Here is a 25,285-nt window from a genome sequence, read left to right on the forward strand (position 1 = left end):
ATCTACAAAGTTCAAAAATATTTGGAAATTAACACACTTTTAAAACAACCAAAGTGCCAAAGAAGAAAGCACAAAAGAAATGAGATAATACCTTGGGATGAATGAAAATGAAAACACAACACACCAAAACTTAAGGGTACAGCAATACTAATAGATATAGATTTGCACAGCAGAATTCCATAAGGATATACACCAAAATGTTAATAAAAACTTTTTCTTAAGGGTTCGGGAGAAACTGTTTTCCATGCCTGAGTTTCCTACTTTTCCTATGGTAACTACATTTAACTTAGAATATGGAAGAACAAATCTAATACAACAAGGCCCATTCAAAGCGGCAAACCACAGCCTATCACCTCTCTCACCCGAAACACGATGTCTTTTTCCTCTAGACATTTATAAATACAGGCAGACCACCCACAAATTTATATTCAACAAACCCTTCTTGAGCACCTATTATGTTGGGCTCTACTACATAAATGATTTATTTCACTTTAGTGTACCTGAATTCCCCTTTCTGTTCCTAGGTATGGCACCAAGGGTACCCACTCTCCCTGTCACACTTCGATCACAACTCTTTGTATTTGGACTTTCTGTCACATCTCTAATGACTGAATACAATAAAAATCCTTAGCGATGGAGTGTCTGGCATCAGACCATCATTCCTTGGCCTGCCTCAGTGATTTTTTTAGACTTCATAAAGTGAAAATATACTGTCCAACTGCTAAAAGGAGACAGCCAGCTGACTCTGAAGTACATTCTTAGGATTTATTTCAAAAAAGGCAGCGCCAAATCTAAAACCCAGACCCTGGGCCACCACCACTAAGTGAAGGTTCTCCACTTGTTCAATATTCCTTCTTGTGTTCTCCACACCATCCCCTTTCTTTACAGCCTTTCTTTCTGGGATTCCTGCTTGGCGTCCTCCTCCTAACCTTCCTTTCTGCTCTAAGACCACCAGATAGCAGGATTTTACAAGCCAATCTCCTTGGATCGCCCTCCCTCTGGCAGCCCAGCCTTCGATCCTATGTCCAGGTCAGCAAGCGAACACCTTAGGGCTTGAGTTTCCACAGCCACGGCAGTCCTTCCCAGTCGGGATACTAAAGAGCTGTTCACCCACCTTTCAAGACAGGGAAGAGGCTATTCCTGCAGGCACCAACTGCCAAGGAGTGTGTGCGGGTAGGAGCCCCGAGCGATTCTGTAATCTACGTGTGAGGAGGACTAAACTTTCGATACCACCGACAAGACTGGCAACGGTACTATTCGCAAAGACAGTATCGACAAACAACAAGTGAACGCGATTTGGCTGCATCACCACAATACCATCTGGAGTTAAGAAGACTAACATCGAGCAGCACCATTTGCTGGCGGCGCCCAATACTAATGCACTGCGCAGCCCAACTGTGAGGAGAGACAAAAGTCAGTACCCAACAAAACGTGAACTCACTCCGTGGGCAGTCAGAACCTCTACCAGCTAAGAGGGCCTCGGCTGGCTGGCCGCACGCTCACCTGCTCACATTCTGGAAGTCGTTCATTGGAGGCGCGGTGCCGAAGCACCCACTTCGCCACACAGCGTGGTGAACTTCCGCGAAACAAGGAGCGCCGGTTCCCATGCCGCAGGACACCTAGCCAGCTGCTAGGGGGTAGAAAGCCTGGCTGCCCTGGTGTGGAGATCACCTGCTCTCAGGAGAAAGCCTCGCCCCAGTACTGGCATTCATTCTGCAGCGTCAGCAGAAGGACGCTCCTCCCGCTCTGACGTGGCTGGCGTCAGGCCAAGGGCAAGGCACCGCCCACTCCCTCGCCCCACCCCGGAAGGAACAAAGCCACAAAGCCTGCGCATGCGTGCTGCCAGAAGGTCGTTTAGACAGCAGCCCGGCCCCACCCACAGCACTGAGGAAGCTAGGCCAGTCATCGACGCCAGAAAATGGATGAGTCCCCAGAACCAGCTCTAGTCGAACCCTTGGGACATGGAAACACAACCACACCGCCAACCGTTGACCCTACTGATGACCAAGAAGATGAAGAGACAAACCAGGTCAACGGTGAGGCAGAGTACCCAACTGATCACAGAGAATATGATCTGTTTGACCAAAGATCTTCTGAACAGATTTATGAGGAAAAGGCACTCAACCAAACTGAAAGCGAAGAGTATGGACAGATCGAGCACCAGGTGTCTGGCCTGACGGATAGAAGAGCTCCTCAACACATGGAACGAAAATTGTCAAGACAGGCTGAGAGAAGAACTTCAGAGCAGACTGACCGCAGGACGTCCATGTCCTCCGACCGCAGGATGTCCTCGTCGTCTGACCGCAGGATGTCCACACCGTCTGACCGCAGGATGTCCGTGCCGTCTGACCGCAGGGCCTCTGAGCAGGCTGATCGCAGGCTGTCCAGCCAGGCTGAGAGGAGGGTCTCTGAGCAGACTGACCGCAGGGTGTCCACGTCGTCTGACCGCAGGATGTCCTCGCCGTCTGACCGCAGGATGTCCATGCCGTCTGACCGCAGGGCCTCTGAGCAGGCTGATCGCAGGCTGTCCAGCCAGGCTGAGAGGAGGACTTCGGAGCAGGCTGATCGCAGGCTGTCCAGCCAGGCTGAGAGGAGGACTTCCGAGCAGGTTGATCGCAGATTGTCTAGCCAGGCTGAAAGGAGGACTTCCGAGCAGGTTGATCGCAGATTGTCTAGCCTAGCAGAGAGAAGAGCTTCGGAACAGGCTGACACCAGCTTGTTCATATCATCCGACCAAAGGGCTTCTGAACAAATTGACAGCAGGTCATCTGACCAGGTGGAGAGCAGAACTTTGGAGGATTCTGAGCATAGACTTTCTGGCCTGGCTGACCAAAGAACTCCTGAACAGACTGATCAAATATTGTTCAATATATTTGAGAGTACTTCTGAGCACACTGTTCAGGGATTGTCTGATCAAGTTGACCATAAAACATCTGTAAAGACTCAGCTAGCTGAACAGGCTGTTGACCAAGCTGAAAACTATACTGATCTTACTGTTGACAAGGCTGACTTCAGTGAACCTTACCAGGTGGACGACTTAGTGGACAAACAGGCTGATGACCTGTCTTCCAATGGATCATTTGACCAGTATAACAGAGTATTTTCTCAGTTCCGTGACAGCAAGGAGGATAAAGAGGCTGAGTACAGAATAGAGCCCTGCAAATTTGAAGATAGCCAAATAAACCTCAATTCCAATAGTTCAGTTGCAATGGAAACTGAAACTGAAAGTCCAACCACTGTCTCAGCCCACCACCTACTGGATACCAGATTCACCAGTAATTTTGTAGCAAAAGATCCAGACTTTTACCAAAAATTCCCATCCATCTCATCCAAATATGATAACACCAGTCGAGAAAACACCCAATCCATAGAAATCAATCCTGTAGGTTCAAGGGGTATTTGATTCCTACTTAGGAGGACAAAACAGGCCCTACGGGGGTGGGGGTGGAAGAAGAGGGATAAGCAGTAGGAGGGCACTTGTAGGATTAGGATGAAAAATAAATCCACACATGTTTTGGTGTGTGTGGCCCATAAATTTCAGGAAATGCGGGAGAAAGGTGGTGCTCTCTGCTATCCTAAGAAAGGCCATTCAAAAAAGATCAATGAACCAGGATTTTAAAACCTAGGTTTCAAGTCCTAGATTTGCTATTAACTCCATGACAATAATCATTTCCCTTGTCTGGGTTTCTACCAAGGGAAAAGAATTTAGAGTTCACTGGAGAGCCCTGTAAAGGACAAAAAGTATTTAAAGTAGATTGGAGATACCTAAGGTACCTCCCAGGGCTTCAGGTACATTGTATTTCTGGGACAGGCAGCCAGTTATCTCATAAATATGTGTCTCTTCTCCAATTCCTAGTGTCAAGATTCTAACAACATCAGATTTAGATTTTAGATTTATTAAGAACCCTGGGGGGATATTTCAATTGCAGGATGATTTTTCAGAATTCGAGCAAGAAAGGAGTTATATGGAAAAGCAAACTCATAAGAGGAAGTTCCCTCCCATAACATATGAAGATCCTTATGAAGTTTCACTCCAATACATGGAGAAACATCACATTCTACAAATATTCCAGGTAAACCTCTCAATCCCTCTCCGTAGTTGTGAGTTTTTCAAGAGGTACAAGGAAGGGTTTTTGCTGTTAAAAAAAAAAAAAAAAAAAAAAGATGGTGGGGTGTGATGTGATATATTCTAATTGAGAAGTCAGTAAGTATAAAAAGATGTATTTGCCAAAAATAATAAGTGATGAACACCAAATGAGTGAGAGTGTGGTATGAAGTCCTTCGAAAGGATTACAGATCAGGTAAATTGGTTGATAGGGGAAAACCTTGGCCAAAAGTTAGTTTTAGCCACATCAGCAGGAAAGGACAAGATATTGGCAACTGAAAAATAGATTAAAAAGTCTTCCAGGCAGGAGTCTGATAGCTTCCAGACAGCAGACCTTGTAACTATCGAAGAATTGACTTATTTCAAGGGAGAATGAATTAGGTAAAATTTTAATTCTTGAAATCATAAATCTCATTGACCTCAGACTGTATTGCTAGCATCTTCTTTGAAGTATGGTAGTCCTTGGCCAATGTGGAATTGATAAGGCATATTCAAAACTATAATTTGTCTTTCAGTATTTGGTGGGTTGTTCTTGCTTGCCTGGCACGATTTTTATCTAAGTATTGTTTACCCAATAACAGATACATATATAATAAAATATGTACCTGAAATAAATTTGTAATTAGAAAAGTATAAAATAAGACTAGCCCCCATAAAATGAAAACTTTTAAGTTGGAAAAGTTTAAATTTAAGTAAGTAGAGGAAAGAGCACAAATATTGCAATTTGTTAGCCCAGCGTTCAAATCCTAACTTTGCCATTTCTTATCTTTGTGATTTGAGGAAAATTACTTAAATTCTGTGAACCTCAGATTCCTCAAATAAAATAGGGATAAAAGATAGCCACTTCATTAACACTATATGCATTTTCCTACTTAAAATTCCTTGTTCTTGGGAAGGTACTAATAGCTAGGTTTCTGACTTTAGTCGAAGAACTATTAATTATTAATGTGAAAAATGAAACCTGTTGAAGAAAGTAGTTTTGGTTACCCTATACTTTATCTATCAAGAAAAAAAAATAGTGCTTATGCATACAACATCATTTCAAGAAAGATTAGTTATCATGTATGTATTAAATAGAATAATATATAAAGTAATTGAACGATCTGGTAGATTAAAAAGACCTGAATATTTCATACTTGAAATTTATCCACTTGTTATTTCCTGCAAGTGAAATTTGTGTTTACTTTATTATAATTTTTTTATTCAAATAACAACCAAAAAGCATTAAAATGATTCTCTGAAGTTTGATATGAGAAGTCTTCAAAAAGCTTCATGGGAAATGCAAAAAGTAGGCATGGATCTCAAAAATTTCTGTACCAAAATAAATTTACCTTTACTTCCATTTTCCATGAACTTTTTGGAGTTCATTTCTACCTGTTTTCTCATCTAATATTACAACTGAACATGTTCTCACGTAAGTATAAAATGCCTCAAAAGGAAGATTCTATATAAAATCATTTTAAAACAGTTTTAAAATTTTTATTCAAAAGGTTTTTCTTTGTTCTGCAAAGCAAATAATTATTTTCTCAATCTAGCAAGATCACAATTCTCAAAAAAAAGACTATTCAAACCTTTCTCACTACCTCTTTGATCTTGGGCATTAGGAAAACTACCTATTGCTATTCATTACTAAATTTTGACACCTCTAAGTCTTACCTTAATTTGACTTAATTTTATCAGTGGCAAGAAAGTAAGTTTCAAATTTACAGTGTTAAGTGAATTTTTAAAATGCTATGGTACATGTTAAGTTAGTGGGAAAATCATGTGAGATGTAACTTGGACTGTGTAACTTCTACCCAAAATCATGTGATGCTTTATGCTCTCTCTCAGAAGATCACTGAAAACTTAGTTTATGAGAAACCAGAGGACCCTCTGCATTTTATGCTGCGCCAGGTATGGAATGGAATCAAAGAACAATCTTTTTATTCTCAGCATTGTAAAATACAACCCATATACAGCAAAGCATACATAACAAAACATATACAACTCTGGAATATCATAAAGTACACATACCTGTAACTACTATTCAAGTTTAAAGATACATATATACTGACAGTATCCTAGGAACTCCCTTCCTTCCTCTCATGGCTATTACTCCCCACCCGAAGGGACTGCTATTCTGAATTTTATGAGACACTTTGTCACTTTTCCTTATAATTGCATTCAACATGAATCATGAGACACTTTTATTTAGATTTGTCAGATTTTGGAGCTGTATATAAACTATGTATTCACTTATATTTGGTTTTCTTGCTCAAAATTTTATCTTTAAGATTGATCCATGTTGTGTATGCGACTGTGCTTCTTTATTTTCATTGTGTTATAGTATTCATTGTGTCGAACACTACAATTTATCTATGCTACTTTTGAAAACATCCAAGAAATTTTTAGCATGAAACAATTACAAAAATTTTTGCTATGAGTCTTCCTATACATGTCTTTTGGTGACACATTTCTCATATGATTGTGCAAATTTAACCAACCAGCAGTGTATAAAAGTTTCAGCTATTATCAGTGGTACTAGCATTAGCCATTTTGATAAATATATAGTAAAATCTACAATTTGGCTTTGCTTTTAAACAATTATTTTTCTATTGCTTTGTTTGCATTTTTCTCACTGTCTACAGTGTTCTATAGGTTCTAATTATGAGCTCTTTGTTCTGTTCTGTTGCGATTATCTTCCCACTTGCCATCTTCCCTTTCTATCTCCTAAAATTATCTTCTGATGAATAGAAATTTCTAATTTAATATAGCCAGTTTTTTATGTTATCTCTTAGCATGTTGTTTGTGGTTGATTTTTCAGCCATTATTTCCAGGCCAGCCTCCTCTCCTGGGGATTCCACATATGTATATTTTGGGCCATTTGAAGTTATTCCACAGTTTTCTTGATACTCTATTTATTTATTTAAAAGTTAAAGTCTCTCCCCATTTCACTTTCTCTGTATCCTTGTCTCTGTCCATATATATATATATTTTTGGGGGCGGGGGGGGTGAACTTGCTATTGCTATATTATTGCTAGGTGTTTATTAATCCTTTCTTCTGCAGTATCTAAATTGCTATTAATAACAAAGTTTCAGGGTCTTTTCCATCACACACATTATAATATTCATAATTTTTACTACCAGAAGTTTAATTTGTCTTTTCTTTTTTGATTTATTTATTTATTTGAAAGGCAGAGTTACAGAGGGGCAGAGAGGCAGAGGCAGAGAGAGAGAGAGAGAGAGGTCTTCCAGCCATTGGTTCACGCCCAGGTGGCCATAATGGCTAGAGTTGAGCTGATCTGAAGCCAGGGGCCAGGAGCTTCTTCCAGGTCTCCCATGTGGGTACAGGGACCCAAGGACTTGGGCCATCTTCTGCTGCTTTTCCAGGCCATAGCCGAGTGGTGTATCAGAAGTGGAACAGCCGGGACTTGAACCGGCACCCAAATGGGATGCTGGCACTGCAAGTGGTGGCTTTACCTGCAATACCACAGCACCGGTCCCTAATTTGTCATTTCTACAGCTTTGACATCTCTTCCTTTTGGAACATAGGAAATCTAATTATAATAACTGTTTTAATGTTCCTGCTTGCTAATTCTAACACCTACCAGTCCTAAATTTGTTTCCGGTGGTTGATTCTCCTCATTATGAATAATATTTCCTGCTTCTTTTCATGCTTGGTAATGTTTAAAAATGTTTACATTGATAAATAATAATATACTCATTTATGGGGCACAATCTGACTTCTCAATACATGTATACATTATGGAATGGTCAAATTAGGTTAATCATTCACTACCTCACATATTTATCTCTTTGTGACAAGAACATTTAGAATCCACGTTTAGCAATTTGGAAATATATAGTACACTATCTTTAAGGGTTTATTTATTTATTGGAAAGGCAGAGTGACAGAGAGAGAGGGAAAGACACAGATATCGTCCATCTGCTAATTCTGTCCCCAGATGGCCACAATAAGCTGATCTAAGGCCAGGCTGAAACTAGGAGCCAGGAACTCCCTCCTGATCTCCCACATGAGTGGCAGGATCCCAAGGATTTAGGCCATCCTCTGCTGCTTTCCCAGGCACATTAGCAGGAAACTGCGTCAGAAGATAAAAAAACAAGGACTTGAACCAGCACTCTGACATGAGAATTTAGTGTCATAAACAGCGCTTAACCCACCACACCACAAAACCACCCCTCTCCCCATCTGATGTTCTGATACGTACACATTGTGTATTTTCCAATCAGGGTAAATATATCTGTCTTCTCATACATTTAACATTTCTTTATGGTGAAGATGTTAAAAATTCAATATTCTGTTTTCTTTTTTTTTGGAAAAATATATAGTACATTAACATTATCTATGGTCACCATTCTGTGCCACACAACACCAGAACTTTTATTCTATCTAATTACAATTCAGTACTGGTTAACCAACCTACCATGCCCCTCCCTTGCACAGCTCTGGTTACCAATCTTATACTTTTAACTTCTATGATATCACACATAATAGAGGTCATGTGGTACTTGCTTTCTGAACTTAGTTTATTTCACTTAGCATAATGACCTACAGTTCTATTCATGTTATTGCATACTTTTGTGGCTAAGTAATATTCTATTGTATACATACCACATTTTATTAATCCAATAATCAGTGGATGGACACATAGGTTGTTTACATTTCTTGGCTGCTGTGAATAGTGCTGCACTAAACATGGGAATGCAGATGTCTGTCCAATTTCATTTCCCTTTGATATATGTCCACTAGGGGGAGTGCCAGATCGTTAGCTAGTTCTATTTTTAGATTTTTAGATGTATACTGTTTTCTACAATGGCTGAAGTAATTTACATTTCTACCAACAGTGTAAAGATGTTTCCTTTCCTCCACATACTCATGGCATTTGTTATCTTTTGTCTTTTTGGTAATAGCCAGTCCTACTGGAATGAAGTGATATTCAGTTTGGTTTCGATTTGTATTTCCCTGATGATTAGGAGTGTTGAGCATTTTTTCATGTACCTGTTGTTCATTTACATGCCTTCTTTTTACAAATATATGTTTAGATCTACTTCCTATAATTAATTGGATTATTTGTTTTCTGTTATTGAGTTGCTGGGGTTCCTTAAAGATCCTGGTTATTAACTTCTAATCAGATACATATTTTGTAAATGTATCAAAGTATTTGTATTTTTCTGCCATTCTGCAGGTTATCTCTTTACTTTGTTGGTTATTTCCTTTGCAGTACAGAAGTTTCTTAGTTTGGAAAAATTCCCTTTGTCCTTATTTGCTTTTGTTTGCTGTGTTTTTGGGGTCTGATCAAAAAATCCGTATCTTGTCAATGTCCTAGGAGGGTTCCAAGATGATGGAATAGGGAGGGAGCTTACTGCTCTAGGCTAGGGGAAGATGGTTTTTTTAAAATGGAGAGAGTACATTCTCAGGGGAAAGTTGGGGAGAAAACTGCAGTAGAAAACTACAGAAGGAAGACAGACCAGTGGATCTATGTGGAGGGTGCAGGTGCGAAGCACAAACATGGACACAATATAGGACCCCTACACCCAATAGCCTGAGGGAACTCCAGCTTTGGAGAGTGAGATGAGATCAGACTGCAGCAACATGTGCCACTGGTAATATAGCTAAGGGGAGAGCCTATGAAATCTGACTGGAGTCTTATGGTAAACAGAGTACCTGCTAACATAGCAGAAAAAGGGGGCACTTTTCTCTCTCCCCATCCCCCAAGCAATGGTGCCCAGCAACCAGCTGAAAGATGGCAGGTACCATTTTGGACATACATAACAGCTGTGCCAGATCTTGAGTGCTGCCCAGCAACTAGCCAAGACAAGATGCCATTTTGTCAGTAGCTACAGCAGCAGCTCAGATCTGCGCACCTGGCAACCAGCAGCAAGAAAGAACCACTGTGAAATGAGAAGGAACTACGACCAATGGCTCTTGTGCACACGTGTGATCCAGAGATTTCATCAGGGGAAAAATCATTGTTCCTCATTGACTTACAGTCTATCTGGGAGGATTGACAGGGGGCGAGGCACCCACATAGGTGATGTGCTCTCAGGCTCTCAACATATTACAGGCTATGAGGCTCAAACAGCTTAGGTGTAGCAGCCACAGAAAGCTTGCTCTGGGAATGTCTCTGCCTCTCTGTGAACAGGACAGTGTAGTGAGGTGGAGCAGATCCTAAGCACATTGTGACTGTGAGAGACTTGTGTGTTGAGACTGTGGGAACTCTGCATGAGAGGGTCTTTGGGCAATCACTGTGAGCAACTCCACATACTTAGAGCTTCCTGATTGTCTGGGGTGAATCATTGCAATGAGATCTGTGCTCACACTGAGGACTTCACAGATCCTTTGTGAGGTTTTTATAGTAGCCCGGATGAGTATTGCACGCACTGTGGGCCAACACCTGGGCATTGATCACCTTGGAAGAAATGAGGTGGAGAAGTGATTATGACAACAGAGATGATCAAACCCTCCCTTCTGATTAAAAATAAATAAACAAACAAACAAACACATGAGAGATCCACCATGCCCAACATGGGAATCACCCTAGATACTCACCCCACCCTGGACCACTGACCAAAGATCCCTGGCTTCACTCACCACATGCCTCTGAGTATTCACTGAATGAGCATATACTCTCTAAGCCACAGAGGCATAGTCTAAAGATAAAAGCCATCAGTAAAAAAACCAACAAGTGTCTCCACAAATGCCTAAAAGTAAAAACAGAAATTTAAGAAATAAGAATAAAGAACACAGCATGAGCCCCACTCCAAGGAACACAATAAGCTTCAATATTAGAAGGTAAAGATGAGAGATTGATGAAATTCCTGAAATGGAATTCAAAATAATAATAATAGGATTACTCAGAAGCAATCAGAAGCAAATTAATGAATTAAAGAAATCAATACATGACATGAATGAAAAATTCCCCATGAAATTGAGAATTGGAAGAGAAATCAAAATATTAGAAATGAGCAACTCAATATGAAAATAAAAAACACAATGGAAAACCTTAACAACAGACTTGGTGAAACAGAATAGAGAATATCTCAGCTAGACAAGAAATCTTTGGAAATTTTTCAGTCAGGCTGAAAAAAAGAAGAAATTAGAAAAAATTTAAATGATGTGGAAGATTTATGGGACACTATCAAAAGATCCAACATATAGGTCTTAGGAATACCTGAAGGTGTTAGAAGAAAGAATGGATTAGAAGGTCTATTCAATGAAATAATTTCAGTAAACTTCTCTAATTTGGAGAAAGTAAGGGATAGCCAAATATATGAGACACATAGAACTCCTTATAGACATGACCAGAAAAGATCTTCACCATGATACATTATAGTCAAACTTTCAAAGGTTTTACACACACAATCTACCAAAATTAAGTCATGAAGACACAGAAACTCTATACAGACAAATAACCAAGACATAAATTGAATCAGTAATAAAGACCCTCCCAACAAAGAAAAGCCCAGACAGGATGGCTTCACTGCTGATTTCTACCAGACATTTCCAGGAAGAAATAACCCCAATTCTCAAGCTATTCAAAAGAATTGAAAAGGAGAGAATCCTCTCAAACTCCTTCTATGAAGCCAGTATCACTCTAATTCCTAAACCAGAAAAAAATACAACAGAGAAAGAGAACTACAGACCAATATCCCTGATGAACATAAATGCAAAAATCCTCAACAATATACTAGCTAATTGAATCCTACACATCAGACGGATCATTCATTTGGACCAAGTGGGATTTATTCCCGGTATGCAGGGATGGTTCAACCTTTGCGAGTCAATAAATGTGATACATCACATTAACAAATTGAAGAACAAAGACCATTATATTATCTCAAAAGATGCAGAGAAAGCATTTCATAAAATACAACATCCATTCATGATGAAAACCTTAAGCAAAATGAGTATAGAAGGAACATTCCTCAACACAATCATGGTAGTTTATGAAAAACCAACAGCCAGCATCTTATTGAATGAGGAAAATTTGAAAGAATTCCCACTTAGACCCAGAACCATACAAGGATGTCCACTCTCACCATTACTATTCAATATAGTCCTGGAACTTTTAGCCAGAGCCATTAGGCAAGCATCATAGTCAAAGTGGAAGTTCTCTCCTCCATTCAGAGAAAGGTACCTCCTTCTTTGATGGCCCTGTTCTTTCCACTTGGATCTCACTCGCAGAGATCTTTCATTTAGGTCGTCTTCTTTTTTTTCCAGAGTGTCTTAGCTTTCCATGCCTGAAATACTCTCATGGGCTCTTCAGCCAGATCCAAATGCCTTAAGGGCTGATTCTGAGGCCAGAGTGCTGTTTAGGACATCTGCCATTCTATGAATCTGCTGTGTATCCCACTCCCCATGTTGGATCATTCTCTCGCTTTTTTATTCTATTAGTTAGTATTAGCAGACACTAGTCTTGTTTGTGTGATCCCTTTGATTCTTAGACCTATCAGTGTGATCAATTGTGAACTGAAATTGATCACTTGGGCTAGTGAGATGGCATTGGTACATGCAAACTTGATGGGATTATATTGGAATCCCCTGGCACATTAAGAACTCTTTTCTTAATGTAGGGTTAGTGATATGAGTATAAAGGAAACTGAAAATAGATCTTTATGAAAATTAATAATGGGAATAGGAAAGAGAGGAGGAAGAAGGTTGGGAGCATGCGCAGGAGGGAGGGAGGGTAGGAAGAATCACTATGTTTCTAAATTTGTATGTATGAAATTAATGAAATGTGCATACCTTTAATAAATTTTTAAAAAAGAAAATGTAAATTTAAAAAAAGTCCTAAAGCTTCTTTCTTATGTTTTCACTTAGGAGTTTCAAAGGTTCACTAAGGAATTAATTTGAGGTTTTTTTTTTTTTTTTTTTTTGGTGAGGAATACAGATCTTATTCTTTTTTTATGTGGATATCCAGTTTTTCTAACACTGTTAGTTATACATGTGTGGGTTCATTTTTATGGTCTCTACTCTTTTCCATTGACCTATAAGTACATTTTTATGGCAGTATCATGCTATTTTTATTATAATAGCTTTGTTATTTATATTTACTTATTGTAATTCAGATAGATAGAACTCCCATCTGATGGTTTATTCCCCATATGTCTGAAAGGGGGAACACTAGACCTTGGCTAAAACCAGGAACTGGGAATTGAGCACAGTTCACCCACGTGGGTGGAAGGCACCCAATTATTGGAACCATCACTGCTATTTCCCAGAATCTGCATTAACAAGATGCTAAAGTCAGGACCCAGGTGGTATGATATGAAGGCATCTTAACCACTTGGCTGACCACCCACCCAGTAATCTATGTTAAATTAAAGTAGTGTAAAGCCTCCTACTTTGTTGGATTTGCCCTTTCACTCTAGCTAGCTAGGGTCTTTTATAGCTCCATTCAAATCTTAACAATATTTTTTCTAGTTATGTGTAAAGTGTCATTGGTATTTTGGTAAGGATTGCATTAATCTGTAAATCACTTTGGGTTGCATGAACATTTTGACAATATTTATTCTTCAAATCTATGAACATGGGATATCTTTCCATTTCTTTGTGTCTTCTCCAATTTCTTTCATAATTACAATTTCCATTGCATAGATCTTTCATCTCTTTGCTTAAATTTATTCACAAGTATTTTTTGTTAGTGTTGTTTTGTAGCTACTGGAAATGGAATTGCTTTCTTGATTTCTTTTCCAGGGAATTTGCTATTGGTATGTGACAACATTACTGAGTTTTGCATGTTGACCTTGTATCTTGAACCTTTGCTGAATTTGTTAGTTTAACAGCTTTTTGGTGGAGTCTTTGGTGTTTTCCCCATATAGGATCATGCCATCTGAAAACAATCGTTGTTTGACTTCCTCTTTATCAGTTTGAATTCCATGTATGTCTTTTTATTGCTTAATTACTCTGGCTAGAACTTCCGGTACTGTATTGCATAAAAGTGGTACAAGTAGACATCCTTGTCTTTTTCCTTATCTTATAGAGCATCCTTTCAGCTTTTCCCCATTCAATATGATGTTAACTATTGGCTTCTTATATTTGGCCTTAATTTTGTTGAGGTATGTTCCTTCTAACCTAATTCATTCAGTTTTTAATCATGAAGGGATGTTGGATTTTATCAAATGCCTTTTCTGTGTCTATTAATATAATTGCTTGATTTTTGTCCTTAATTTTGTTGAAGTGGTTTATATCACATTTATTTATTTGCATATTTTGAACCATCCTTGCATAGCTAGTATGAATCCCACTTGATTGTGATAAATAATCTTTTTACAGTTACATAGGATTTAATTGGCTACTATTTGTTGAAATTTTTTGCATCTGTCCATCAAGGACATTGAGTTGGCCTATAGGTTTCTCTTTTTTTAAAAAGATCTTATTTCTTTGAGAGGAAGAGTTACAGACAGTGAGAGGGAGAGACAGAGAGAAATGTCTTCCTTCCATTGGTTCACTCCCCAGAGGGCCGCAATGGCCAGAGCTGCACCTATCCGAAGCCAGGAGCCAGGAGCGTCTTCTGGGTTTCCCACGTGGGTACAGGGGCCCAAGCATTTGGGCCATCTTCTACTGCTTTCCCAGGCCATAGCAGAGAGCTAGATTGGAAGAGGAGCAGTCGGAACTCGAACCGGTGCCCATACGGGATGCCGGTGCTGCAGGCAGAGGATTAACCTACTGTGCCATGGTGCCGGCTCCTGGCCTATAGGTTTCTTTTGTGTCCTTGTCTGGCTTGGTATCCAGGAAACACTGGTCTCATAGAATGAGTTTGGAAGACTTCCCTCTTCTGTTTTTTGAAATGATTTAAGAAGAATTGGTATTAATTATTTAAGTATCTGGTAGAATTCATCAGTGTGTTGTATTGTATGACTGCTGGTAGTGAACACTCTTGGTTTTCCTTCTTCTGAAAACCTATTTCATGTTCATTCTTGCTGGAAACAGAACTGAGTTCTTTTTTTTTTTTTTTTTTTTTTTTTTCAGAGACATCCATAATCATCCAAATTGTTGTTGACCTGAATAAAACATGTTATTTCCTCTGACTGGATCATAAATCTTTTTATCATTAATTAACGATCATGGTATTCACTGGAATTTACCTTTTAACAGGTTAATTGAGCTTCTTGTCTATGTCTCTCACCAAGTACTTTCTTCAAATATTTTCCTGTTCCTTTCTCATACATTAATCCCTTCTTGTTTTAAAACTCACATTATTACAAATGGCCAGCAAACACATGAAAAGATGCTCAGGATCATGGCATCAGGAAAATTCAAATAAAAAACACAATGAATTTTCACCTTACTCCAGTAAGAATGGATATCATCCAAAAATCAAAAAATAACGAATGCTGGTGAGGATGTGGGGGGAAAGGTACCCTAATCCACTGTTGGTGGGAATGTGAACTAGTACAACCATTATGGAAAATGGTATGGAGATTCCTCAGAAAGCTGAAAATAGATCTATCATGACTCAGCCATTCCAATCCTGAGAAATTGTCCATAGGAAATGAAATCAGCATATGAAGACATTATCTGTACTCCTGTTTATAGCAGTTTAACTCACAATAGCTAAAATATGTAATCAACCCAGATGCCCATCAACTGATGACTGGATAAAGAAATTGTGGTATATATACCTACTCAGAATCCTACTCAGACATAAAAAAGAATGAAATTCTGTCTTTTGCAACAAAATGAATGCAACTGGAGACCATTATGCTTAGTGAAATAAGCCAGTCCCAAAAAGGCAAACATTATATATAATATATATATATATTTCCCTGATTTGTGGCAACCAATATACAGAGTACAAAAAAAGTGATATATATGAACAAAATTGATATTTTAAGATTTGATTATTGCTTATAGTGGATTTTCTACTTACTACTTGTGGAATTCTTTACTTAATGGAGGGTTAAGCTTGTGACTATAAAGTAAATTGAAAATAAGTCGTAAAAGTTAAAAGAGAAGTGAGAAAAGGAAGTGGGATGGTAGGAGTGAGGGAGGAAAAGAGGGTAGGGTGTATAGTATCGTTATGCTCTTAAAACTTTTTATGTGAGATTTGTTCCCTTTACATAAGTTTAAAAAAGTAAAAAAAGTAAACTACTAGAATACAACATAGCAGAATTCCTAAAAAAAACTTGCATTATTTTTTTTTAATATTTTCTCACAGATCCCCAATCTTCCTTTCTTCCAGCTTTTTCTCTTTCTTCTTTAAATAATTCCTTGGCTCTACTTTTAAGTTCTCTTATTATTCTGGCATCTATTCTGTTATTAAGCCATTTAGTAAAATTTATTTTTCAGTGATAGTTTCTATTTAGTTTCTTCTCGCATTTTCTATTTATCTTCTGATATTTTCTATTATTTCCTTTCATTTTCAGTGTATTTTCCTTGATCTTATTGAGTATGGTCAATGTAGCTGCTTTAAAGTGTTTGGAATTAGCATCTGGTAATAGTCTTTTCCATTTACAACAACTTGCATATTCTATGTTTTCAGTAAATAGAATAATTTTAGACAATCTAGATACTGTGAACATTAAATTTTATGGCTGAGTTCTGCAATACTTATCTGACAAATGTTATTTTTGTTTTAGGTGATAATGTGATGATGAATACAGTTGCATTCAAACTGAAAATTCTCTCTTGCCTCCTATGGTTGATTGATCATGGCTCACATCAATTCTTTAAGCCTTTGCTGTACTACTTTGAATCTGTCCTATGAATGCATGTTTCAAGGGTCAGTGTGATGTTTGTGCAGGGTTTGTAAATAGAACTAAGGAAACTTCTCTCCTTTAGAAATCTCCCTCTGTCGTCAGCACTTGGGTTTATTTGACCAGGCTACTACACCCAATTTTCCCATTCAGAAAGATGGTTGGTTTTCTATTAGAGTTTTAGGCATCCCTTCATTGCCAAGACTATGGCTGTGCCTGTGACTGTCACAAGGTCTAAGTTGAAAAAATGAGAAATCCATCCCATGTTGGTCGCTTGCCCCAAGTTTAGACACCCCTCCAAAATCTGCCTGTGTTTGCTTAGTCTCCAGACCCTTTCTGTGGTTCTGTGTCGTTTTAGCATTTGGGGAATGGGGTTTAGATGTTTGTCCCTTATATACAGCTGTTATTTGTAGGATTCATTTCTAAGTGTATACAGAAAGCATAACTTCCTTTTAAAAAAAAATAAATAACAACACGCAGGAGCAGAGGGCGGCCGGACATTGGTGTGAATGGATGCGCCTGCAGGCAGCATGCCTGACCTGAGCCAGAACCATTCCCTGCATAGGAAGAAAGACAAGCTCATGGACCACGTGTGGCTGCTGCTGTTCGAGGCCAACCTTTTGGCCCAGGTGTGTCTGCCCACCTGCCCCATGGCTTTTCCCAAAGCATTTAACGACGACTCCGCCCGGCTCCACGACTTTCTGACCCAGGCGGCCTCTTACAGGAACTTCTTCCGTGACATCCTGTAGGTGGCGGTTTAGTCAGCCGCCTACCTGGGCCTGTGGTCCCCCACAAAGCGAGGGAGAGCTCCATCCTGGCGCGCTACGAGGGCTTAGTGGGCGCACTGCGGCGGGCTTCCGCAGAAATCCGTGAAAACGCAGCTTGGCTGGGAGCCCATGTCTGGCTGCGCCCTCTCCATACCTTCTGGGTTTGCGGCGCAGCAGCCTTCTAGTTCCAGGCTAGCAGCCTCCAACCCTTGATGAGAAAAGCCTGGCTGTCGCCGCCGCCGCCAGTAAGAAATCAGATGGCTCTCCAGCATCACGCTCCTGCCCTCGCCGGCCGAGCAGACTGCTTCTGACTGCTTGGGTGGGCCTGAGTGTGTTTCAGCCCCGGGGACGCTGGTTTGGCTAACTCAGGCGGAGGCAGCTCTAGCGTTAGTGTACCCGGCAGCCGAACTGTGACGTTTCTCCTGCCCCCCAGAACTTCCCAGTATTAACACTTTTCATTTCCGTTTGCAATCACAGCAATCTCAGACTGTGCCTTTTGGTGGAGAAAGCCATTGCCTCAAAAAAGTGTTTGATCCATTAGAGACAGCAGACAAGCTGAACACAGTGTATCATCCTCAGAAGAAAGTACAGCATTCATAAAACTTGCATGTTGGCAGGCTGTAAAAATACAAGATACAACAGAGTTATTACTCTGTCAGAAAGTCACAATTTGATAATCCATGGCAGGTAAGGCCAGCAGGTGTACTGAAAAAGAACAGATACCTGGTTCTCATTCTTAACATTCTGAATCCATGTGTTCTGTTTTTCATTTCAGTGACACTACATAAATGCGGAACTAAGCCACCAGTGCTGTCAAACAGACTAGTCACCTCCTGATCGGATTTTTACCTCTAGAATAAGTCATTTTACACGTAATATCCAACCCTTGAGAGTTTAAACAAAAATGCAAATAGATAATTCTCAGAGTGCTCATTACTAGCCTTAACAAATTTTCCATAAAAAGAACTAGACAAATGACAATACAAAAAGGCTAAAATAGAATAAATCTGTTGCCAGGAGACCTTTATTTCAAAGTCAGTTTTATTTTAGTTTTTAGTCAGTTTTATTTTAGCATTTAGTCAGTGTCGGTGTTACAGTCCCATATGCCTTGTGTGCTACTTGGTGCTACAAAAAAAGCGAATTTCGAGAAGATGTATGACCTAAGAACACCATTATGTTTGGAGGAAAAATTCCAAATGCAGTTTCTGGTGTGTGGTAACGTAATGCTTTTGTGTGTAAAGGGCGCATATTTGATCCTTGTTTTACAGCTTTTCTTCCAGCTCACACTTTATGGCCTTAAAAATACATGCAGATTAGAGAAGAAACGAAAAACCTAGCAAGCAATTTTGATGCTTGCTGCAAGGTGCTGTATTTAAAGTTGGTGTGTAACTCATGGCAAAACTCATGCTGCTTTTGAGTCTACTACTTGATTTTATTCTCATATAAATGAAGTAATATTAGCCTTCTGGCTAAAATCACTTTACATCTTTGGGCTGCAGTCTTCTATAATTAAAAGACATTACCTGCTCATTAAAAATTAGTTTGGAAAAAAAAAACATGCTTTTTAAAAGTTTTGTCACAAAAATTTAAATATGTGTATCTTCATTTTATCTACTTCAAAATAGTTTCGAAATTATGACTTTTTCTACTTATGGGTGTTTTGTCATTATATTGCTTATATCAGTTATTAGAAATTTGACTTTATAGCTGTCTTGGTTTCTAAGTCAATTGTGCTTTGCTCCTTAGAACATACTCTGGGTGATTTCAGATCTTTGAAACGTGTTGGCTTGCTTTATGATGCAGTGTAATGTTTAATTGTTGTGAATGAATTATTCGAAGTTGGAAAAGATTTAATTTGAAATGCTTGCAAAGTGACCTGAATATGTCCATTACTGTAAGGTTTGCTAAAACATATTCCAGCCTTCCACTGAGATTGTGAACTTGCCTATCTCCTGTATGTAGTTTAGTTCATTTTCACTGTGATATGTGGTTGCCATCACATTATTAGGTACATACAAATTTATACTCCTGCGTCTTTCTGGTAAGTTGGACTTTTTATCACATAAAGGTGTATTATGAGCTCTCATTACTCTGTTCAACATTATTATAACTATATCACATTTGTTTTAGTTAATATTTAAATGACATATCTTCTTTCATCATTACTTTTAACCTTTATCTGATCTTAAGCTTTTGGTGTGTTTCTTATTAATAGCAGGTAGTTAAATTCTTCATTTTTTTTTATCATTACTTCTCAAATATGGTAAACATTTAAATGTTTACATTTGATGTAATTGAACATATATTTGGGTTTAAAACTCTTGTTTTACCATATACTGTTTATCCTACCTATTCTATTTCTCTTGCTTTACTTTTTAACTTTTGATCATTCCATTTTTCCTTCTATTAGCCTAAAATTTACACAACAGGACTTTAAAAAGTTCATGGAAAATAGAATTAAAAGGTAAGTTTATTTTGATGCAAAACATTTTGAAATCCAACCATATAAGGGATTCTCAAGTGAATACTGTAAAAAATGTATGCAAGGATCCAAAAATTTTTGCACCAAAATTAATTTATAATTCATTTCCCATGAATCTTTTGAAGTACCCTCATGTACTTTTTTTTTTTTTTTTGGGGTTAGTTATTGGGATTTTTTTTTAAACTAAAGGACTTTATAGAGCAGTTTTAGGTTTACAGATAATTTTCCTGGAAAGTTCAGTGAATTCCATTTACCACCTTACTCTTCTCACATGTAATTGCCCCATTATTAACACCTTGCCTTAGTGTAGTAAACTTCTTTCAATTGATGAGCCAGTATGGACACACTATTATTATTAAGTAAAGTCCATAGATTACGTTAGTGCTACATCTCTCTTTATGTTGTACATCCCATGGGTTCTGAAAAATGTGTATGACATTTGTCTGTCATTACATTCTCACACAGAACACAGCCATTGCCCTGCTCATGCTGTTAATATTTTAGTGGTTTTCCCAGAGATTATAACATATATCCTTGAATTATCAAGGTCTAAATTATCTGTTCCAGTTAGGGTTGGGAATTTCTTCACGTTAAGTCTCTCTATATTTTAACCTCACAAAGTATGTTAATTCCAAGTAGAACAAAAATTGCAAGTGAAAAAATTCTTTTTCATTTTCCTTAGGTACAGGAAATGATGAAAAACAGAGGCAAAATCTGAAACCTGCTAAGAACGAATCTCTCTTCAGTACTGTTTACCATCATCAGTGTCAGTAACATGCTGTGTTTCCCATTGTGAAAAAATGGCTTCGGAAAAAGCACTGGTGATGACTCTGACTAAATAAGTTCTTAATTTTTAAATAAACAGCTATAGGAAATATTTGTAAAAATCACATAACGGTTACAGATATCTCTAGCTAATCATATTAAAATATATACATTTTACTTCTCCATGCAATGATGTTTCATTACTCATTCCCCCAAAGCCATGAACAGTAACAGGTGCACAAATCTATAATAAAATACGAGATGGGGCCAGAATCATGGCTTAGTGAGTTAAGCTGCCACCTGCAACACTGGCATCCCATATGAGTGCCAATTGGAGCCTCTGCTACTCCACTCCCCGTCCAGCTCCCTGCTAATGTGCCTGGGAAAATAACAGAAGATGACCCAAGTATTTGGGCCCTTGCACCCTCTTGGGAAACCAGGATAAAGCTCCTGGATCCAGCTTGGCCCAGCCCTGACTATTGTGGCCATTTGGGGAGTGAACCAGCATGGATGATTTCTATCTCTCTTTCTCTCCCTGTGACTCTACCTTTCAAACAAATAAATAAATCTTAAAAAAAAACACTACATATAGCAATATATATGTACTCATGAAACATAAAAATCTATCATATCCCTAAGCTGTTTATGAAATTTTCAACCAGAAAATGGTGTAGAAAATAACTTATAACAGCAATTTTTATTTCCTTCATGGAAGATTATTGTTGTAACAGCTTTTTGATGTTTCTGAATACCTATAACATATCTTTACTATTTTTCTCTTTATATTATGCCACTAATGGATGTGATTTCATCTTCTAGGGATAGCTCACTTCTAATTTTTAACCTTTGGCAAAACTCAAATATATTATACTGCTCTGTATACATCTGTGGGCAAGGCAGAATGTCACTTCCTTCTTACCTTTATCCCCTGAAGAGTAACCACATAATGTGGGATGTGTAACCAGTCCAACTTGTATTTCAAAGCAAAAAAAAAAAAATGTTGAACTTGGTCTGTCTGGTATGAGAGTATCTGTACAGAAAACATAACTGTGATGATCATCTGATATTACTGTTGTGAGTGAAACCTTTCATTTAATTTCTCTTTGAGTATTGAAACAGACTTGATTCTTTGTATTGTTTAATGACTTTATTACAATTGATTAAGCTTCTGTTTGAATATCACCCACAAACCCTGCTTTTTTATATATCCTCTTTTCATTTCTCATAATTATACAAAAAGAGCTCCTTATAACCCCCAAGATTATGTAGGTTTTTTCCTTCTATCAGTTGTCTACAAAATGTGCATGTGATCAGACTCAGTAAATGTTCCCCACTCAGACAGATAAGTACCTCGTCTGTTGATTGTGGGCTGGCAGACCTAAGTGAAAGCTGATAAACTTCACTGAGCCAATGGGAAAATAAATCCTTCAAGCATGATTATGAAGAAGGATTGATTCATATAGATAATTGAGGTGTGAGTGTCTCAGGTGTGTTAAATAAGATAATAAATGAAAAAGTACATCAGAGAGTAGAGTGACATGACTAAAGTTGTAACTCATCAGTTCATTGAACATCATAGCCCGAAGATTCAGGGGCTAATATTATTAGTCATCCAAACCTTACGTGGTATCAGTAACATCTGAAATTCAGCACTGAATGTAGTGCACTGTTTTTCAGTTCTAACACCAGATAGCTTTTACACGTTTGTAAAAGTAGAGCCCCTTGGACTTGACCACACCAGCCACTTCAGACTTTTCCATTGGCTTTCTGTGCTGCTTCCCATAGCTGTCATTTTTGTACCTCTCCTATTGGCACAGTGCATGAGAGGAGTGGGCTGGCCATGGTCCTGTGGTCCTGTCTGAGCAGGTTTATCTGAGAAAAGAACAGAAAGAAGTAGACAGCAACCTTCAAGGTGCAGTAATGTGTTCTCTCTGCTCAAAACAAAAGCTGTCCAATGTAAAAGACCAATCAGCTGAAAATATCCAGTATCCAGTTCTTAGTCCCTGGGCAGTGGGGAGTAGTCCCAGCCCAGGAGTAACACTAAAGCAAATGTGAGTGAAAATTGCTGACAAACAGAAAAGGAATGGGGAGGCGCTGTGGCATAGTGGGTTAAGCCACTGTGCAGCACCAGCATCCCATATGTGTGCTGGTTCAAGTCCAGGCTGTCCCCACTTAAATCCAGCTCTCTGCTAATGTGCCTGGGAAAGCAGCAGAGGATGGCCCAAGTCCTTGGGCTCCTGCACCCATGTGGGAGACCCAGAAGCAGCTCCTGGTTCCTGGCTTTGGCCTGGCCCAGCCTTGGCCATTGTGACCATTTAGGAAGTGAACTAGAGGATGGAAGATCTCTCTCTGTCTCTCCCTTTCACTCTGTAACTCCAAGAGGAGGAGGGGAATCTTAGAGGTGGCCCTTTCCAGAATTCCTTTCAGAAATGACTGAAGCCATGGATGGTCATGTTGAATAGAAGTTTCAATGTCAGGGTAACAACATATGGAAAAGCATGAATTCCCTTGAAGAAATCCTTCAAGGATGCTCATGAAGGACTTACTCAAAAAGATATGCAAGATGGCCGGTGCCACGGCTCACTAGGCTAATCCTCCGCCTGCAGCCCCGGCACCCCGGGTGCTAGTCCCGGTTGGGGCACCGGTTCTGTCCTGGTTGCTCCTCTTCCAGTCCAGCTCTCTGCTGTGGCCCAGGAGGGCAGTGGAGGATGGCCCAAGTTCTTGGGCCCTGCACCTGCATGGGAGACCAAGAGGAAGCACCTGGCTCCTGGCTTTGGATCGGCACAGCGTGCTGGCCAAAGTGGCCATTTGGAGGGTGAACCAATGGAAAGAAGACCTTTCTCTCTGTCTGTCTGTCTATCTCTCTATCTCTATCTCTAACTCTGCCTGTCAAAAAAAAAAAAAAGATATGCAAGGTGTACATGTCTCAAGTTCATTGCATAAGATAATAAATGTAAAAGCACTTAGGACAGTGCTTGGCATCACTACCCTAATTATTTTAGAAGTAGCACTCTCAACACTAGTAATACTAGATTTTACCCAAGCCATCCTGGTTCCCTTTCCATCACTCCATTCACCAGCCATACCAGTTTCCTCACGATAATAAAAAGTGAAGGTGTTAGAGTCATTTTCCCTGGGCCTATCACCTCCCCTCTTCCATTTAAAGAAGAAGCATGGGACAGGCATTCAGCATGCAGTTAAGACACTGCTTGGGATGCCCACATCCTATATTGGAGTGCCTGAGTTCAAGCTGCAGTTCTGCTCCAGATTCTGACTTCTTTTTAATGTACACCCAGAAGGCGACAAGGAGTTAGGTCCCTGCCACCCACACGGGAGACCCAGATTGTGTTCCTAGCTCCTGGCTTCAGCCTGGCTCAGCCCCAGCTGTTGAAGTCATCTGGGGAGTGAACCCACAGATGGGAGCTCTCTGTTTCAGTCTCTCTGCCTTTCAAATAAATTAAAGAAAAAAAATTTTTAAATGACAACTTTCTTGTATATGGGTGAAATCAACTTTTTTAAAAAGTATTTTTATTTGAAAGGCAAGGAGTTACAGAGAGGCAGAGGCAGAAAGAGAGAAAGAGAAAGAGAGAGAGAATCTTCCATCAGCTGGTTCATTCCCCAAATGGCTGCAACAGCTGGAGCTGGGCAGATCCGAAGTAGGAGCCTGGAGCTTCTTGTGGGTCTCCTATGTGGGAGCAGGGGCCCAAGGACTTGGGTCATCCTCTACTGCTTCCCAGGCTATAGCAGAGAGCTGGATCAGAAGTGGAATAGCTGAGACTTGAACCAGCACCCATATGGGATGCCAGCACTGCAGGCAGCGGCTTTACCTGCTATGCCACAGTGCTGGCCCCAAAATTAACTTGTTTTTATTTGATTTTTATTTAGAGCCCTGTCCAATATTCCTGCTGTACTGTGATAAATTACTTTTTATTTGCTGAATTCTTTATTTAGTGGAGCCATAAGCCTTTGTCTATAAAGTAGATTTAAAACGTTATCTCAGTAATTTGAAATGGAAAAATAGAATAAATATAACATCAACGGACATTAGGGAAATGTAAATTAAAACTACATTGAAAAACCACTTCATATTCAGTAGAATGGCTATGATCATGAGACAGACAATAACAAGAATTGGCAAGGATGTGATAAAATTGGATCCTGCATACACCGCTGGTAGGAATGTAAGATAGTGTAGCTGATTTTTGTGCATTGATTTTATACCCTGCTACTTTGCCAAAATCTTCTATGAGTTCCAATAATCTCTTAGTAGAGTTCTTTGGGTCCCCTAAATAAAAAATCAACAGCCTTTGTATACACAGGCAATGCCATGGCTGAGGAAGAACTTCTAAGATCAATCCCATTCACAATAGCTACAAAAACAATCAAATACCTTGGAATAAACTTAATCAAGGACGTTCAAGATCTCTACGATGAAAATTACAAAACCTTAAAGAAAGAAATAGAAGA

The 25,285-nt window shown here is 39.2% G+C and overlaps 2 protein-coding genes across 3 annotated transcripts in view; one reads left to right on the plus strand and one right to left on the minus strand.

The window, feature by feature from the left end:
• The window catches only part of IGSF11 (immunoglobulin superfamily member 11), a 367,364-nt gene that overhangs the window by 319,375 nt on the left and 22,704 nt on the right, over positions 1 to 25,285 (minus strand). The window lies entirely within an intron of this gene.
• Positions 1,887 to 16,699, plus strand: TEX55 (testis expressed 55). Its single transcript, XM_051819013.3, has 4 exons — positions 1,887 to 3,382; positions 3,930 to 4,073; positions 5,936 to 5,998; positions 16,688 to 16,699. Exons 1-4 carry the CDS (start codon positions 1,919 to 1,921, stop codon positions 16,697 to 16,699), a joined length of 1,683 nt encoding a protein of 560 aa, XP_051674973.3. The 5' UTR covers positions 1,887 to 1,918.

The sequence above is a fragment of the Oryctolagus cuniculus genome, chromosome 4, assembly GCF_051225735.1.
Source record: "Oryctolagus cuniculus isolate XC-2025 breed Fujian yellow rabbit chromosome 4, ASM5122573v1, whole genome shotgun sequence".
Classification (NCBI taxonomy): Eukaryota; Metazoa; Chordata; class Mammalia; order Lagomorpha; family Leporidae; genus Oryctolagus; species Oryctolagus cuniculus.

Excerpts from the sequence above, each read along its gene's own strand:
- TEX55 (XM_051819013.3), top strand. The coding sequence starts at position 1,919 with ATGGATGAGTCCCCAGAACCAGCTCTAGTCGAACCCTTGGGACATGGA. Across the intron at positions 3,383-3,929 it reads AATCCATAGAAATCAATCCT|GATGATTTTTCAGAATTCGA; the intron begins GTAGGTTCAAGG and ends TTTCAATTGCAG. Across the intron at positions 4,074-5,935 it reads ACATTCTACAAATATTCCAG|AAGATCACTGAAAACTTAGT; the intron begins GTAAACCTCTCA and ends GCTCTCTCTCAG.